Source organism: Rhinoraja longicauda, chromosome 21 (assembly GCF_053455715.1).
Source record: "Rhinoraja longicauda isolate Sanriku21f chromosome 21, sRhiLon1.1, whole genome shotgun sequence".
NCBI lineage: Eukaryota > Metazoa > Chordata > Chondrichthyes > Rajiformes > Arhynchobatidae > Rhinoraja > Rhinoraja longicauda.
Window position 1 is genome coordinate 7,146,178 of NC_135973.1, and position 19,318 is coordinate 7,165,495.

The 19,318-nt window shown below is 44.5% G+C and overlaps 1 protein-coding gene across 2 annotated transcripts in view; it reads left to right on the forward strand.

Annotated features, from left to right (window-relative positions):
• Positions 1-19,318, forward strand: part of syngr3a (synaptogyrin 3a) — a 48,815-nt gene that overhangs the window by 21,620 nt on the left and 7,877 nt on the right. The window contains exons 2-4 of one of the 2 annotated variants that reach the window (XR_013548670.1): positions 6,248-6,482; positions 11,699-11,844; positions 16,860-19,088. Coding sequence is in view for 1 of the 2 variants with exons in the window: in XM_078417680.1 (XP_078273806.1) it covers positions 6,248-6,482; positions 11,699-11,844; positions 16,860-17,051 (573 nt within the window). In the remaining variant the exon portion in view is untranslated. Of the gene's footprint in view, positions 1-6,247; positions 6,483-11,698; positions 11,845-16,859; positions 19,126-19,318 lie in introns of those variants that run through there. The other variant, XM_078417680.1, reaches the window with a different exon arrangement.

The following is a 19,318-nucleotide window of genomic DNA, read 5'->3' on the forward strand; positions in this document are numbered from 1 at the left end:
TGGTTGCCCTTAAGTCGTTAGAGCCACACCGCTTAAAGGTTTCTTATAACTTTAATATATGCAGTCTTGAGTAGATACCAAAGGATGGATAGATGCCTTATAGGTTTAAGGTGAAGGGGAAAAGATTTAATAGGAATCTGAGGGGTAACGTTTCCACACAAAGGGCGGTGGGTGCATGGAACGAGCTGCCAGAGGAGGTAGTTGAGGCTGGGCCTATCCCAACGTTTAAGAAACAGTTAGATAGGATAGGACTGGTTTGGAGTGTTATGGGCCAAACGCGGGCAGGTGGGACTAGTGCAGCTGGGACTTGTTGGCCAGTGAGGGCAAGTTGGGCTGAAGGGCCTGTTTAGCCTGCTCTACCACTGTCTATGAGGAGGAATTTATTTAGCCAGAGGGTGGTGAATCTATGGAATTCATTGTCACAGACTGGTGGAGGCCATGTCATTAGGTATTTTTAATACATTCTTGATTAGTAAAAGTAATCAAAAATACCAGGGCCCTGGTTCCCACACTCCCTAGCGGCCTAAGGATCATGGGAACAGGGCCCAAATGAACTGGATGGCAAAACGTCAGGATTTCCACGCATCTGGAATGTGATGCGTTCTGTAGAGTGCCACCACATTATTATTCCAGCAGTCGTATATTATTGTCATGAGAATTTTTTTTAGTTTTCACATTGTTGCGCACACTTTACTCACGACACTTATTGTCAGAATAGCAAATCACTGGATAGTTTAGTTTAGTTTATTGTCACGTGTACCGAGCGAGGTACAGTGAAAAGCTTTTTTGTTGGGTGCGAGCCAGTCAGCGGATAGACTACACATGATTACTATCGAGCCGTCCACAGTTTACAGATGCAGGATAAAGGGTATAACGTTTAGTACCAGATAAAGTCCGATTAGAGATAGTCCGAGGGTCTCCAATGAGGTAGATGGTAGCTCAGGACCGGCCTCTAGATGGTGGTAGGATGGTTCAGTTGACTGATAACAGCCGGGAAGGAACTGCCCCTGACTCTGTTGTACTTCGTGGTCCGGTATCTGTGGTACCTTTGTTATGACCCTGGACGGACCACAAGTACACGTGTGTAAAAGGTTATAATGCTGGAGCTTAAATCCAGGCTGTTTATTCCGTGGCCACCTGGAACCAGAGTGGCCACCTAATCACCTCATTCCCTTATATAGACATTACTACACAGGCAAACAAAGTAGTCCTTTGATACAACAAAGTAGTCCCTGCAATATCACAACAGACTCTGGAGGCGTGGATTTTCACACTACTTTATCTCTTGCCTGATGGGAGAGGGGACAAGAGGGAGTGGCCAGGGTGAGACTGGTCCTTGATTATGCTGCTGGCCTTGCCGAGGCAGCGTGAGGTGTAGATGCAGTCAATGGAAGGGAGGTGGGCCAATTTCACGATTCTCTGCAATTCCTTGCAGTCTTGGGTGGAGCTGTTCCCAAAGCATGTTGTGATGCATCCCGACTCAATGCTTTCTATGGTGCATCTGTAGAAGTTGGTGAGAGTTGTTGCGGACATGCTGAACTTCCCAAGCCTTCTAGGGAAGTAAGGGTAGTGCATCATTGCAGAATTAGAAAGTGACAAAGCAATGGGAGGAAAACAAGTAATTATTGTTTTGCTCTGGAAGCAGGTTAGTGGATCTCAGCATTAAATGATTCAGTAGTTCTTCCAACATTATAATAATGTTGATTAGAGAGAGTTCTCTTGTGAAGGGGAATAATAACACTGGAATCGAGACTCCAGTCTATAATTATCCTTGATGATTACTCGCTGTTGTGGGCATATTGCAGTAATGCCACACGACGTAGAGTACAATTACCCCACTGGTGCAGAATTCAGTCCAGATGGAAGGGTTATTGCATGGAGTATACATGTGGAACCCAGCGCAGCACGGTGGCGCAGTGGTAGAGTTGCTGCCTCGCAGCGCCAGAGACCCAGGTTCAATCCTGACCTTGGGTGCTGTCTGTGCTGTGGATGGCTCGACTGTAATCGTGTATTGTCTTTCCGCTGACTGGTTAGCATGGTAGAGTTGCTGCCTTACAGCACCGGAGAGACCTGTTGTAATTCGTGACCTATTAACAGAATAGTCAGACAACCAAAATCGTTTAACCTCTTTATTCTACTCACCCAGGTGGGACAGAGCCTAGATACTGGAGCGTTCAGAAACGCTCAGGCAGCCAGTGTAGCCTCTCTCCCCGAAAGCTTACATTTACACGCCTTTTATACCCTAAATACATGTGCCAGTATTTTTCCATCGCTGCCTTATATGGCAAGTTTACAATGCCCTATCAATCTTTATGTGTCCATCGTGACCTCTTCTTTCTTAGGAACAAAGGGCAGTCCATATGGCAAGACATTCTTCTTAACACTTCAAAGCTTTGAACGCTGGTTGCTGATATCGGAGGATACGATCAGCCATAAACCGCGCTTCCATGCTGACAACGGGATGCCCCAGGAATAATCCGAGCTGGAGCTTTTATACTCCTGCAATAAAACCCACATAGCTGCATTCGTAATGTTAAGCCCTTACAGACCCGGGTTCAATCCTGACTACAGGGGCTGCTGTCTGTGTGGAGTTTGCATGTTCTCCCTGTGACCACCACGTGGGTCTCCTCCGGATGCTCCAGTTTCCTCTCACATCCCAAAGACGTTCAGGTTTGTAGGTTAATTGATTGATCCTCTGTAAATTGCCCCTAGTGTGCAGGAGTGATAGTGTGAAAGGGCGATCAATGGTCAGTATGGGCTCAGTGGGTCGGAGATCCTGTTTACATGCCGTAGCTCTAAGTAAAAAGGAACTGCAGATGCTGGTTAGCACACAAAAGGACAGAAAATGCTGGAGTACCTCAGCCGATCAGGCAGCGTCTCTGGAGAACGTGGCTCGGCGATGTTTCGGAACTGGTCCATGTTCTCTGGAATCAGACGCTTAAAATTCTGGATGCACTTGGGTTGTTACCAAGTCTCAGCGAATTACCTCTCAAATGTGCGGTCAAAAAAAAGACAAGGACAATTGCCAGCGTGTCGCCCCATTCACACGACTAATAGGTGTATGAAATCTTAAAGCAACCAGGCAGAAGCTTTGGCATGGACTGAATTTCCAGTTAAATATGGGAAGTCTTGGAAAATGTGCCGCAATTACCCGTGATGTTTGCATGAATCAGCATAGAAGTAGGGACCTAGAAACATAAAAAATAGGTGCAGGAGTGGGCCATTCTGTCCTTTTGTGTGCTAACCAGCATCTGCAGTTCCTTTTTACTTAGAGCTACGGCATGTAAACAGGATCTCCGACCCACTGAGCCCATACTGACCATTGATCGCCCTTTCACACTATCACTCCTGCACACTAGGGGCAATTTACAGAGGATCAATCAATTAACCTACAAACCTGAACGTCTTTGGCCCGAAGAGCTGTACCTAACTCTCTCTTGAATACATCAAGAGATGCACCTAATTTAATGTGTCTCCATCTACTTATAACTTGGTCCTGAGCTTTCTCGGTTTCCGTACTAGGGGAGGTAGATTGGGATACTTCTTCTTCTTGCGTTTCGGGCAACAGAAGTTATGAAGCTGCTTCTGCTTCTGCGGTCTCTGTTTATTGTCGTTCGCCTGACTGAGGTCAGTTGATGGGGCCCACCACGGGGAGGTCGACAACGTGAGCCCCAGATTGGGGTAGAAGTGCTTTGTCACATGTATAATTACAGCCAAAAATAAACATTTTGTTTTGGACAAACCCTTTTTAATTCTCCTGTTTACTAGAGTCTGCTATCTTGCATGTATGGAGGTGGATGCATGCTTTTTCCCAGCGTAGTGGAGTCTAAAATGAAGGGACATAGATTTGGTTTAGTTTCGTTTAGTTTAGAGTTACAGCGCGGAAACAGGCCCTTCGGCCCACTGAGTCCGCACCGACCAGCGATCCCAGTGCACTATGGGTGGTGGTGAACCTGTGGAATTGGCTGTACAGAAGGCTGTAGAGGCCAAGTCAGTGGATATTTTTAAGGCAGAGATAGATAGATTCTTGATTAGTACAGGTGTCAGAGGTTATGGAGAGAAGACAGGAGAATAGGATTATGAAGGAGAGTTAGATCATCCATGATTGAATGGCAGAGTAGACTTGATGGGCCGAATGGCCTAATTCTACTATCCCTTATGACCTTATGACTAGCACTATCTTGCACCTTCAGGACAATTTACAATCTTTACCGAAGTCAACGTATAAACCTGTACGTCTTTTGAGTGTGAGAAGAAACCAGAGTGCCCGGAGAAAACCCATGGGGTCATGGGGAGAATGTACAAACTCCGTACAGACAGCACCCATAGTCAGGATTGAACCCGGGTCTCTGGCGCCGTGAGACAAAAACTCTACCGCTGAGCCACCGTGTGAGGGTAAAGGGAATCTGAGTTTTTCACACGAGGGTGGTGTGCATATGGAACAAGCTGCCAGACCAGGTGGTAAAGGCAAGAAAAATAATGTTAAAATGATAACCGTTTGGACAGCTGTATGGATAGGAAAAAAATTGAACAATATGGATTGAATGCAGGCAAATGGGAATAGCTTAAATAGGCATCATGGTTGGCATGGAGGTGTTTGGCCAAAGGGTCTCTTTCTATCCAGTGTGGGTGTACAAATCTATAAAGTCGTTGAGGTGATGGGTTTTAAAGGTCTTCATGCGTTTGAGCTCGATTGTGCCTAGCAATGATTTTGAGAAGGTTTAGAAACAGAAACCTCGAGAAAGTCACAAGTACATTCTGAGGGCCGAAAATAGCAACTCACTTTATTTCAGTATCCCGATTTCCAAATAGGGGTGCCAACTATCTCACTCCCAAATAAGGGGACAAGGTGACGTCACCGCCCCGCGCCCCACGTGACCTCACCCAGCCAGCAGCCACGTGCTCCCGCTCCACCAATGGTGGCCGCCCGGGCCGGGAGGAGGGTTGCTATGCAACCTCCATCAGGCGGCGCCCGGGCACCCGGGCCTACACTGTCCGGAAGGTAGACACAAATTTTAACCAGCATATGCAGTTGTTTTCCTACTACACTGTCCGGACATACAGCGTCCAGGCCTACAGCGTCCGGGCCTACAGCATCCGGGCCTACAGCACACACCAGGCCTAATACGGGACAAGGGCAGTCCTGTACGGGACAAACCAATTTAGCCCAAAATACGGGATGTCCCAGCTAATATGGGACAGTTGGCAACCCTATTTCCAAATGATCATTATTTTCTGCCAATATTGCTCCATAGCAGAAGGAAAACAATTGGTAAATGTCTGTTCCCCCCCCCCCCCCCCCCCCCCCCCCGTCGCATGCGGACACCCAGAGAAATAACTAAACAAATATGGAGGAGCAAGTGGTTTATAGTCTGCTAGAGGAGGAGAGCTATCTGTTTCGTTATTAGTGTGACTCATGCCTGATTCTGCAAGAGCAACCTTCTGACTCTCAAACCTCGTGTGCAGTTGAAGTTTCAAAATAAGCCTTGTTCCACTAATGTGGTCAGTCCTTTTCAGAGTGCTGTGGGGCTTTCTGGTTTGGATTGTGCATTCATCAACCTCAAAGTGGGCAGACAAAATCTCAAAGCAACTTGGCAACGAGTGCTTGGAAAATAGAACAGTGCAGCACGGGAACAGGCCTGTTTCCGCACTGTGTCTCTAATGACTAAAGTCTATCAGAAATTCCCCAGACAGTGCTGTGATGCATCCCAATAAAATCTTGTCTAAGGCACGTCTGTAGAAGTGCATGAGGCTTGTCGGGGACATGCCAAACTTCCGAAGCCTAGTCTCGTGTATTCGGGTCAAAAATAAACACCCCAAGTCCCCATCAATCCGGGGATTACTTCATTTAAAATGTATTTCATTGAGTGCTTTGTGCAGTTTAGTGCAGTAATGAATCCTGGGTCAGGATGCTGGATGATCTGCTCACGAGTGCACGCCGACCAGCGATCCCCGTGTACTAGAACTCTCACTATCCTACACACTCGGGACAATTTACAATCATTACCGAAGCCAATTAACCTACAAACCTGTAGATGTTTGGAGCGTGGGAGTATACCGGAGCACCTGGAGAAAACCCACACGGTCACAGGGAAAGCGTACACACTTGGCACAGACAGCATCCGTAGTCAGGATCGAACCCGGGTCTCTGGCGATTGAAGGATTTTTGATTGGAACTGGTATTGTTATGGACCCATAAAGCTCTCAGATCTTTTTTCTTGACACACTGTCGTTGCTTCTTCCACAGGTTTTCTCCATCGTTGTGTTTGGTTCTATAGTGAATGAAGGCTATGTCAATAAAGGCAACAACCAACTTTACTGTGTCTTCAATAAAAATGACAACGCTTGCAACTATGGCATTGCAATTGGGATCATGGCCTTCTTCGTATGCATCCTGTACATCACCCTGGATTTCTACTTTCCGCAGATGAGCAGTATAAAGGACAGGAAACGCGTTGTAATGGCAGACCTGGGACTTTCAGGTAAACATGCTGAAGACTGCAAAAGGGAACGACTTTGACTGTTTCTAATTATTAAGTCATAAGCAATTCCCTATATCCAATTACACTTCTTACTAAAAATCAGCCGTGATTCAATTATGGCTGACCTATCTTTCCCTCTCAACCCCATTCACCTGCCTTCTCCCCATAACCCTTGACACCCTTGACACCCAGGAATGGGCGATGCTTCAGGTCAAGACCCGTCTTCAGACTGTTGTCAGGGGAGTGGGCGGGACAAAGAGTGGGCGCCCACTCCCCTGATATCAGTCTGAAGAAGGATCTCGACCCGAAACATCGCCCATTCCTTCTCTCCAGAGATGCTGCCTGTCCCGCTGAGTTACTCCAGCATTGTGTGTCTACCTTCGATTTAAACCAGCACCTGCAGTTCTTTCCTACACATGTATTGAAAATAAGTAAACTTGCAAATGATTCATTTTGTATTTGCACAGCATTTACAGAATCAACAGCTCTATTTTTAGAAAGTTGTTTTGTGAAGTAATAATCTCTGACTTGCCAAGTTTGACGGCACTGGGCCTGTACTAGCTAGAGTTTAGAAGGATGAGGGGGGACCTCATTGAAACTTACCGAATAATGAAAGGCCTGGAGTGAATTAGGAGAGGATGTTACTACTAGTGGGAGAGTTTAGGACCAGAGGTCACAGCCTCAGAATAAAAGGACATACCTTTAGAAAGGAGATGAGGAGGGATTTCTTTAGTCAGAAGGTGGTGAATCTGTGGAATTCATTGCCACAGAAGGCTGTGGAGGCCAAGTCAATGGATATTTTTAAGGTGGAGGTTGACAGATTCTTGATCAACGAGTGCTTGGAAAATAGAACAGTGCAGCACGGGAACAGGACCTTCGGCCTACAGAGCCCGTGCCTAACATGAGGCCAAGCCCAACTCTTATCTGCCTGCACATAATCCATGTCCTTCCATTCCCTGCATATTCATGTACCTAGGGCGGCACGGTGGCACAGCAGTAGGGTTGCTGCCTTACAGGGCCAGAGACCCAGGTTCAATCCTGTCTAAGGGTGCTTGCTGTCTGTATGGACTTTGTATGTTCTCCCCGTGACCGCGTGGGTTTTGACCGAGATCTTCGGTTTCCTCCCACACTCCAAAGACATACAGGTTCATGGTCAATTGGCTTGGTAGAAATTTAAATTGTCCCTACTGTGTGTTGGATAGCGTTTGTGTACGGGGATCGCTGTTCGGTGTGGACACGGTGGGCCGAAGGGCCTGTTTCCGCGCTACATCTCTAAAACGTACCACTGATCCCGTGGCTCTCTGTTAAAGTAGGTAAAACAAAATGGAGGCCAACATTCATAGAAAACGAACAACTTACATAGACTGTGGCACAGCACTGCATCAGAAAGATGAGATTTGTTCTGGGTAACATTTTTACCTCGTGGTTTTAGAATTTTCACTTCCTTTTATGCAAACAGCACTTTAAAGTGCTTCCTTAATTTGGAATCAACGAGCCATGAAGAGGATTGTTCCTGTTCTGTTAATCTCTGTATAGTCATCACTGTTAATTAAAAATCAAAATTGGTCGAACTGGATGTCAAAAGACCCAATGCAAATAGCGGCAGCTTTATTCACGATGACGATTGGAGCAAGGTTCATCAGTTCATTAGTCATAGGAGAAGAATTACGCCATTTGGCCCATCGGGACTAATCCGGCTATCATGGCCGATCTATCTTTCCCTCTCAACCCCATTCTCCTGCCTTCTCCCCATAACCCCTGACACCCGTAATAATCAAGAATCTGTCGATCCCCTTTAAAAATACCCGATGACTTGGCCTCCACAGCCCTCTACGGTAATGAATTCTACAGACTCACCACCCTCTGACTAAAGAAATTCCTCCTCATCTCCTTTCTAAAGGTACACCCCTTTATTCTGGACCCTCTGGTCCGAGAGTCTCCCACTAGTGGAAACATCCTCTCCACATCCATTCCATCAAGGCCTTTCACCATTCGGTCATGGGTTTAGATTTGCCTCAAAGTTCAAATTAGATATTGTAGTGGGTCTGGACGCAGTAGGAATCAGGCAAGACGCCAGGTAGGTATTAACAGTAATTTTAATGCAGCAACAGAACATCCACACTCTCTTCAGTCTCAAGCACGAGTTATCTCTCTAGCCCCGTCAGGCAAACCCCGTGGCACTAGTCCCTTCCCCAGCCCTGTCCAACCCGTGCCGAGGAGGATGATCCAGGGAGTGGCCTAATCCCCGGGTACCGCCACAATATGCTATTTCTGAAATTCCGTTCCATTTACTTCACAAAGACTTCCCCATAAATATCTGAGGCAAGAAGGGAAAGATTTCTAAGGGACACGAGGGGCAGGTTTTTCCACACAGAAGTGGTGGGGATATGGAATGAGCCGCCAGAGGAAGTGGTAATGTGGTTTTTGAGGGTCCCTATTCTCTCCCCAGTTACCCAATTTCCCTTCATAAACTTCTGAATTTTATTTGGATTGTCCATAATCTTATCTGCTGGACCTACCTGATCACCCCATTTTGCCCACCTGACTTTCTTCTTGCTTAAACTCTTAATCCCCACCATTCCTCCCAGGAATGCACTTAATCCCAGCCGACCTACACCTCCTATTTCCTAACCAGAGATGATGTTACAGCCGTTAAAACCTAACCTCGAGAACAGTTATCATTTTGGTAACTACATTTGGGTAAGAATGAGACAGCATTACAGAGATATACGAATAGACACAAAGTGCGGGAGTAACTCAGTGGGGTCAGGCAGCATCTCAGGGGGACATGGATAGGCGACGTTTTGGGTCAGGACCTTTTTTCAGACCGATTGAGGTGGGGGAAGAAATCTGGAAAAGAGATGGGCAACACCAAAGTCAAAGTCTGGCGGGTGCGTTTTGATTTGTGTCAGAGGTTATGGGGAGAAGGCAGGAGAATGGGGTTAGGAGGGAGAGATAGATCAGCCATGATTGAATGGCGGAGTAGACTTGATGGGCCCAATGGTGTGTAATTTTACTCCCATCCCTTATGATCTTATGATTGGCAGATTGTTGGGCAAAGGCCAGAGATGAAAAAAAGACAGAAAGTGTGAAATGAGGAGATACGGATCGAAGAGGTGCAAATTATGAATCCAGAGCAGGGGATATAGGAGGAAGGGGGTAGAGAGAATGGGAAGGGGAGAAGTGAGTGCACAGGGAAGAGAAGGGAAGGGGAGGGGAGGGGAGGGGAGGTATTTGTAGGTTAGTTACCTAAAATTGGAGAATTCAATGTTCATACCTTTGGGTTGTAATCTACCCAAGCGGAATACAAATAGTTTTGTTGTGTGCAAAGATGTTCTTGGGTAGAATTGTTCAGAGCAGATTTGCTGAAGGAAAAGTCAATGTGTATATATTTATACGGTCTTGATGGTAAGACTGAACCCTCCACCAATACTGAAAATGTGTGAACTCAGTTCAGTTTTAAAAACAGATTTAAATTCGTAAATTCCAATGGTGGGATTAAAACTTGTATTTTACGAGATTAGTTTAATCATTTGCATAACCAATCAAGCAACAAATATACCCTATTCCAGTAAATTATCCCACGTAACATATTACCCTTAATTGAAATGCATCGTTCTTTTGACTTACAAATCAACAGAAGGATGTTTGTTAATTTTGACAAAAGAAAATGACAATGGCCCAGGCTTCTGAGTGAATCTTAACAGTACCTCATTCAGTGCAGGAAGGGACTGCAGATGCTGGTTTAAACCGAAGATAGACACAAAAAAAGCTGGAGAAACTCAGCGGGTCAGACAGCATCTCTGGAGAACATGGAGAGGTGATGATTCGGGGTCGGGACCACTCGTCAGACCCACGACACATCAGTGTCTTGTCCCATTGGCCAGCATTCCCTCCCCTCTGTGCAACATAAACCATCCTTTGAGAGTTAGGGCGAAGAAGGGTCCCGACCTGAGACGTCACCTTTCCATGTTCTCCAGAGATGCTGCCTGACCCGCTGAGTTACTCCAGCACTTTGTGTCCTTTTGTTCTAGAAAACATCCTTGTTTTTTTTCCATTTTTCCAGTCCAGTGAAGAGCAGTAACCTGAAGCTTTCAAAACAAAGAACCGCAGATGCTGGTTAATACACAAAAGGACACAAAGTGCTGGAGTAAGCACTTCGGCAGGTCATGCAGCATCTCTGGTGAACATGGATCGGTGACGTTTCGGGTCGGGACCCTTTAACAATAGACAATAGACAATAGGTGCAGGAGTAGGCCATTCGAGCCAGCACCACCATTCAATGTGATCATGGCTGATCATTCTCAATCAGTATCCCGTTCCTGCCTTCTCCAGATACCCCCTGACTCCGCTATCCTTAAGAGCTCTATCTAGCTCTCTCTTGACTGCATTCAGAGGCTTGGCCTCCACTGCCTTCTGAGGCAGAGAATTCCACAGATTTACAACTCTCTGACTGAAAAAGTTTTTCCTCATCTCCGTTCTAAATGGCCTACCCCTTATTCTTAAACTGTATCCCCTGGTTCTGGACTCCCCCAACATTGGGAACATGTTTCCTGCCTCTAACGTGTCCAACCCCTTAATAATCTTATATGTTTCGATAAGTTCCCCTCTCATCCTTCTAAATTCCAGTGTATACAAGCCTAGTTGTCCATTCCGGGAATTAACCTAGTAAACCTACGCTGCATGTGCTCAATAGCAAGAATATCCTGCCTCAAATCTGGAGACCAAAACTGCACACAGTACTCCAGGTGCGGTCTCACTAGGGCCCTGTACAACTGCAGAAGGACCTCTTTTCTCCTAAACTCAACTCCTCTTGTTAAGAAGGCCAACATTCCATTGGCTTTCTTCACTGCCTGCTGTACCTGCATGCTTCCTTTCAGTGACTGATGCACTAGGACACCCAGATCTCGTTGTACGTCCCCTTTTCCTAACTTGACACCATTCAGATAATAATCTGCCTTCCTATTCTAACCACCAAAGTGGATAACCTCACACTTATCCACATTAAACTGCATCTGTCATGCATCCGCCCACTCACACAACCTGTCCAAGTCACCCTGCAACCTCACAGCATCATCGTTCTCTCTCTCCACAGATGTTGTCTCACGTATCGAGTAGCTCGATCAATTTCTGTTCTTATTACTGACTTACTGCATTTGCATTTTTATTTTTTTGCTTTTCACTTATTAATGTTACCCCTTCTGAATCCGTTTCAGGACTATGGACATTCTTGTGGTTTGTAAGCTTCTGTTTTTTGGCAAATCAGTGGCAATACACTTCATCAGAAAACCTTCCTCTCAACCAAGGTGCCGATGCTGCCCGGGCTGCTGTTGCCTTCTCTTTCTTTTCCATACTGTCCTGGGTAAGTACCTCATGGTGTTTCCCACAGAACGGCACTGTGGCGCGGCGATAGACCTGCTGCTTCACAGCGCAAGAGACCCCAGTTCGATCCGGACTACGGGTGCTGTCTGTATGGCGTTTGCACATTCTCCCTGTGACAGCGTGGGTTTTCTCTGGGTGCTCCTGGTATCCTCCCACATGCAGGTTTGTAGGTTGGTTGGCTTCTGTAAATTGTCCCTAGTGTGTGTAGGGTAGAACGAGTGTACTGGTGATCGCTGGTGGGTGCAGACTGGGAGGGCCAGAGGGCCCGTTTCCACACTGTATCTCTAAATTAAACTAAACAAAACAGCACTGTGAGCGATTTTGAACCCGCTAATTTTGAGGCCCTTTCATCTAATACTCCAGTCAAACTGTAGAAGAGAATAAAAGCCAGGTCAAAGAAAAATCTAAATGCTTTTGTCCAAAATGTTATGCCATCGCGTCCTACAATTATTAAAATGATTTCTTGAGTTTCATTTTGTAGTAAACAGCCTACAGGGTGATCACAGTGGCACAGCGGTAGAGTTGCCGCCTCGCAACACCAGAGACCTGGGTTTGATCCTGATCTCAATAGACAATAGACAATAGACAATAGGTGCAGGAGTAGGCCATTCAGCCCTTCAAGCCAGCACCGCCATTCAATGCGATCATGGCTGATCACTCTCAATCAGTATCCCGTTCCTGCCTTCTCCCCATACCCCCTCACTCCGCTATCCATAAGAGCTCTATCCAGCTCTCTCTTGAAAGCATCCAACGAACTGGCCTCCACTGCCTTCTGAGGCAGAGAATTCCACACCTTCACCACTCTCTGACTGAAAAAGTTCTTCCTCATCTCCGTTCTAAATGGCCTACCCCTTATTCTTAAACTGTGGCCCCTTGTTCTGGACTCCCCCAACATTGGGAACATGTTTCCTGCCTCTAATGTGTCCAATCCCCTAATTATCTTATATGTTTCAATAAGATCCCCCCTCATCCTTCTAAATTCCAGTGTATACAAGCCCAATCGCTCCAGCCTTTCAACATACGACAGTCCCGCCATTCCGGGAATTAACCTAGTGAACCTACGCTGCACGCCCTCCATAGCAAGAATATCCTTCCTCAAATTTGGAGACCAAAACTGCACACAGTACTCCAGGTGCGGTCTCACCAGGGCCCGGTACAACTGTAGAAGGACCTCTTTGCTCCTATACTCAACTCCTCTTGTTACGAAGGCCAACATTCCATTGGCTTTTTTCACTGCCTGCTGTACCTGCATGCTTCCTTTCATTGACTGATGCACTAGGACACCCAGATCTTGTTGAACTCCCCCTCCTCCTAACTTGACACCATTCAGATAATAATCTGCCTTTCTATTCTTACTTCCAAAGTGAATAACCTCACACTTATCTACATTAAACTGCATCTGCCATGTATCCGCCCACTCACACAACCTGTCCAAGTCACCCTGCAGCCTTATTGCATCTTCCTCACAATTCACACTACCCCCCAGCTTAGTATCATCTGCAAATTTGCTAATGGTACTTTTAATCCCTTCGTCTAAGTCATTAATGTATATTTGCACATTCTCCCTGCGACCGCATGGGTTTCTTCCAGGTGTTCCAATTTCCCCCCGCATCCCAAAGACCTACGGGTTTGTAGGTTAAGACATTCTAGCCTTAGAGGGAGTACAGAGAAGGTTCACCAGATTGATCCCTGGGATGGCAGGACTTTCATATGAAGAAAGACTGGATAGACTAGGCTTATACTCGCTGGAATTTAGAAGACTGAGGGGGGATCTTATTGAAACATATAAAATTCTTAAGGGGTTGGAGAGGCTAGATGTGGGAAGGTTGTTCCCGATGTTGGGGAAGTCCAGAACCAGGGGTCACAGCTTAAGGATAAGGGGGAAGTCTTTTAGGACCGAGATGAGAAAACATTTCTTCACACAGAGAGTGGTGAGTCTGTGGAATTCTCAGCCACAGAAGGTAGTTGAGGCCAGTTCATTGGCTATATTTAAGAGGGAGTTAGATGTGGCCCTTGTGGCTAAAGGGATCAGGGGGTATGGAGAGAAAGCAGGTACAGGTTACTGAGCTGGATGATCAGCCATGATCATATTGAATGGCGGTGCAGGCTCGAAGGGCCGAATGGCCTACTCCTGCACCTATTTTCTATGTTTCTATGTTAATTGGCTTGTGTAACATTGGTGTGTAGAGAAGGGAAAGGGAGCATTCTCCCCGTGACCTGCGTGGGTTTACTCTGGATGCATCGGTTTCCTCCCACACTCCAATGATGTACAGGTGGGTCAAAGGGCCTGTTTCAGCGCTGTATCTCTAAACTAAACTAAACTAAAAAGAGGGTGGTGGATATATATATATATATATCCACCACCCTCTTTTATGCTATCTTATATATATATTATATGCTGCCAGAGGAGGTAGTTGAGGGAGGTACTGTAACAACATTTGGACAGGTCCATGAACTGGAAACGTTTGGAGGAATATGGACTAAATGACAGCAGGTAGGAGAAGCGTAGATGGGGCATTTTGGTCGGCACGGGCAAGTTAGGCCGAAGGGCCTGTTCCCATGCTGTAGGACTCTGTGACTCTAAAAGGAGTATCAAACTGAGTTGCATGCTTGTTTGTATAGAACAAAGATTCCAGGTAATTCTAACTCAGATGCATTTTTTTTAATGGATTTATAAAGTTGTGATCAATTCTGTCAATTTTTTTGCAGGGATACTTGTCTCTTTTGGCCTTCGACAAACGAAAAAATATAGGTTTCATTGAAGATGTCCAAAGACTGGTTCTTCAGTCTTCACCATCTTCACCAGTATAAATCTGTTAACATCCTGACTCTGTTTCCCTTTCACATCACTATTTTAATAACATTGACAGAAAGCATTAAATTATTTATAATAATTTATTTCATCTTGCACTCTAATGAGTGCAGATAATTTGGTGCATAATATTAACTCTAACCGAAGCATACAAATATAGTCTCTGCAGTCTTAATCATGTAATACAAAGATGTTCTGCAGTGACATCTTGCATGCACAAACACAAAGCTAACCGTGCTGGTATTTCACAATATAGTGTGGAATTTGAGACTCATTTTAGCTTCAGAGAAAATAGCAGGCAAGAGATTATTTTCAATTTATATTCATGATTTGATCAAAATAATTCCTACAAAATTGATATCATAGCGAGCAGAATGGCCAACAATCTGGAATGTAATGAAATCAAATGTTTTATGTTCAGTGGATTCGTTTTTTTTTGACATCATGTTCGGCACAGATGTTGTGGGCTGAATGGCCTCTTCCTGTTCTCTCTTCTATAGATTAGTTTATTTTGACATTATGTTCGGCACGGACTTTAGGGCTGAATGGCCTCTTCCTGCCTTATACTCTTCTGTGTCTATAAATTAGTATATTTTAGCAGCGTATGTTCGGCACAGACATTGTGGGCCGAAGGGCCTGCCCTGTACTGTTCTGATCTATCTTCTAAATGTAATGAGAATTATGATATTGTACATTAAATCAGCTGGTACTAAAATTTAAAGTGTAATAAAAGGGACTGCAGATGCTGGCTGGTACCAAAGATAGACACAAAATGCTGTTTGACTCAGGGTCAGGCAAGCACCTCTGGGGAAAATGGATAGGGGACGTCACCCAAACATCTACCCATTTTCTCCAGAGATGCTGCCTGACCCGCTGAGTTACTCCAGCATTTTGCTTCTATCTTTCCTAAAATTTGAAATATTGGCATCTCTGTTTCCACCACTTTATATGTACCTTAACAAACATAGTGTAGCTTAGTCAGGATTAAGATATAACCAAAAAAATTCCTGCATGACAAAAAAAGACCAAAATTCATTTGTATTTTGTGAGCTGACGTGACCATCTTTTTGTGAATTTAATTTCATTGCATGTAATAACCTACCTATAGTACAGAACACATTAATTTTTCTGCGGTGCAAAGGACTGAGTCACTTTGCAAACAACAAATCCCTGGTTGCATTCTCAATATGTCATGACTTCCGTTACAAACCGAAATTGAATTGGACTGACCCAAAAATAAATGAATTTTAAAATAATTTCTCACAGGTAAAAAAATACTGGTAATGAATAACTAAGTGAATTCAGGCGGAAGTAAATCTCGGGACGTGGATGTTGAAAATAAATTGCTAACTTGTAAACTTTATGAAATTATCCAAAACTCATTTGGATGACGCTGAGAGATTCACATGAACTTTAAACAAAAATCACTGCGTGCATGCATGCTTGTTGGTTTAGGTTTATCATTGTCACATGTGCCGAGGTACAGTGAAATGCTTTGCTTTTCATGCTATCCAAACAGATCAGATAATACTGTATACATAAATACAGTCGTCAAACTCAAGCACAAGATTGGACACCTAAAGTAAACAAGGAACGTTATAGGAATATGTGAACACTATTATTTGCACAGAGAGCGAGCAGGGTCATCGGAGAACAGGGGGGGGGGGGGCCCAGTAGGGTGGAGGTCACCGAGATAGATGGGGGACCCAGCGTGTGGCAGCAGGCAGTAGATAGGACAGTTCGGTGAACGTTTGTAACATTGTCGGCGCTAAAACGTGGCGACAATCGCGTAGGAAAAAAACTGCAGATGCTGGTTAAAAACGGAGGTAGACACACAATGCTGGAGTAACTCAGCGGGTCATGCAGCATCTCGGGAGAGAAGGAATGGGTGACGTTTCGGGTCGAGACCCTTCTTCGGACACTTGTGTACTGCCTAGGTGAGGACTGCTGCATGATTTTACCAGTTTGCGCGCAAAACAAAGCATTTCACTGTACCTAGGCTCAGGTGACAATAAAGTATCATTGAATCAAAGTCAGGTCGTGGAATACTGTATTGTAAAGAGTAAAGAGACTTGACTAACATAGTCCCATTAGATTAACTGTGCTACTGTTGTATTTTGCCTGTTTATCACACACTAACAAGCATAACTATATATTTTCTCCTTTAATGAATCTCATTAAAGGCTGGTCTAACCTTCAAGGCGTGGCAGAGGTACCATTTGGGAGCTGACTCTTCACTCTTCTCCCATGATCACTTGGACGCTGGCCACCCTCCGTTCAGTACTGGGATCGAGAACACGGAAACCTTCCAGAGCCCTCCGTTTGCTGAAAACCTGGGGACGACCGCCAAGGGATACCAAGTGCCGTCATATTAGAGGCCACAGGTCCTTCTTGTCATTTCAAAGTACAGTCTCCCTTTCGTTGGCCTAGATAGATTTCTAATCCAGCCTATCGAACATCAAATCTGCTCATTGCCCTTTGTTTCTCCCCCAGCCCACTCCAATACACTCGACCTGAGACTTGGCAATCCGTTCCAAGGGTCCTAATCAACTGCACCAACTTGCAAACAATTTACATTTCAAAGTGTTTGCACCCACTTCCCCCACAAAAGACCGAGTCAAAATGGCGATGGAATTTGTAAATTTGTAAAGCTGCACTTTGAGATTTGATATTTGACTCATTAAACTGAAGCCTATGTAGGCCAATGGAAAAGGGATATTGTGGTACAGATTTAATCTGTGGCGCAGTGTGGGTTGTTCACTGATTGGTGAACCGCAAGAGTACTAAAGTGCTGTCTATGATCATTAGGCTTTTCGTGTGCTAAACTGATGCTGGGTAAAACTTTCTTTGGCTAATAATGTAGTGTACTCACTATATTAGTGGTATTGTCATTCTTGTATTAATATGTAGAATATAAGTTGGAAACAGCCTCTTCCAACGATAAAGAACTTATTCAGTGTTTTCTCGGAACTCTCTTGTTTGGGCCTATCTGTGTGAACTCATGATTCACGATTCCACATGATGTGCTGAGTTTTTAGTGGTGTATAAAGCTTTAACTTGTCAATGCTCAGAGTCAAGTGGGGATGTGATTTTTGTCTGTATTCCTGCTGTCCAATTTAACTGTGTAGCTGCAAAGCATTTAAAAAGATGAATAGAGCGACTTAGAAAAAAAAGGTCAGCTGAACTTTTGAATTGGTACCATGGAAATATTTTAAAATACTGTTTTATACATGTGATTGCAGATGTATTCGATTGATTAGAACATTACTCAAGTGGTATTGGTCGTGACTTTAGTGCAGCCTGGCTGTTTCTATATAACCTAAAGTTTGTGTGTGTGTGTGTGTGTGTGTGTGTGTGTGTTTTGTACAGTAATCTCATTCTTATAGTAGGTCTGTGAATGGAATTGTACATGAATTTGATCATAATTAACCCAAAGGGGAAAGTCACCATTGCAGAAGAGAGTCTTTTAAACCTTTGTAATCCAGCTAATCTATTCTTTGAGCCTTCAGGTCCATGCCGACAAAATATACTGGAACTTATTTGACTAGGAATAAGGGGATGCAATTGTAACGATGTTAAAACAGTCTAAAGCATCCCATATCCTGTTGTGATTGTATGTATGTGCGACCAGTTGGGTAAGTGTATATATAATATGTGAACGTTAACATTTCACCAGCATAAAACCTTTGTAACAATTTAACAAACTGGTGCCAGGGGGATAAAAAAAGTGCAATTTTTTTATATTTTGTTTTCGTCGGCAAGTCAATTAAATGTCACACATACATGATTGAGGCAAGATAGATTCAAACAAAGTTACTTAAATATCATCACTGGTACAACTTTTTGAATTTAATTTTGTAATCACAGATGTGCCAAACATTTTATAAAAGCTAAATATGTGGGCTGGTGAGGTGGAAATATTTTCCAGTTTGATGGTATGGGGATTTATTTTAAAGAGAAATGGAATACAGTCAGTGGATATATTCAATAATGCACTTATGGGTCAATTGGCCAGTTTCTAGAAATGTAGCAATGTGCTGACCAATTATCCAAAGAAGATGTCTTGGTAGAAACCAAACTGTTGGTTCCTACTTTATTTTTGAAAGGTTGCAAGTGGAGGATTTAAAATAATGTTAACGTTACAAGATTTATTATAGATTCTAAATAATCCAATAGAAAAACACATTAGCAATGAAAAACAGTTGGCAAGTGGCACACGATTAATACAGAAAGGGACAAATTAAATAACTTCTTCCCAAATATGCATTAATTTTGTTCTTGGGTAAAATAAAAATGTGAAGTGCTAAATTAGCTGATAATAACTCTTCTGACACATATCGCTGAGTCTTTGTTTTGCAGAGAAACAAACAGTGCCTTTTTATTACTTTAACAAAACCAAACTTAATATAGAGGTAGGGTTGCCAACTTCCTCACTCCCAAATACGGGACAAGGTGACGTCACCGCCCCGCGCCCCACGTGACCTCACCCAGCCAGCGGCCACGTGCTCCCGCTCCACCAATGGCGGCCTCCCGGCCCGGGCGGCCACCATTGGTGGAGTGGGAGCACGCACGTGGCCGCTGGCTGGGTGAGGTCACGTGGGGCGCGGGGCGGTGACATCACCCTTTGTCCCTTATTTGGGAG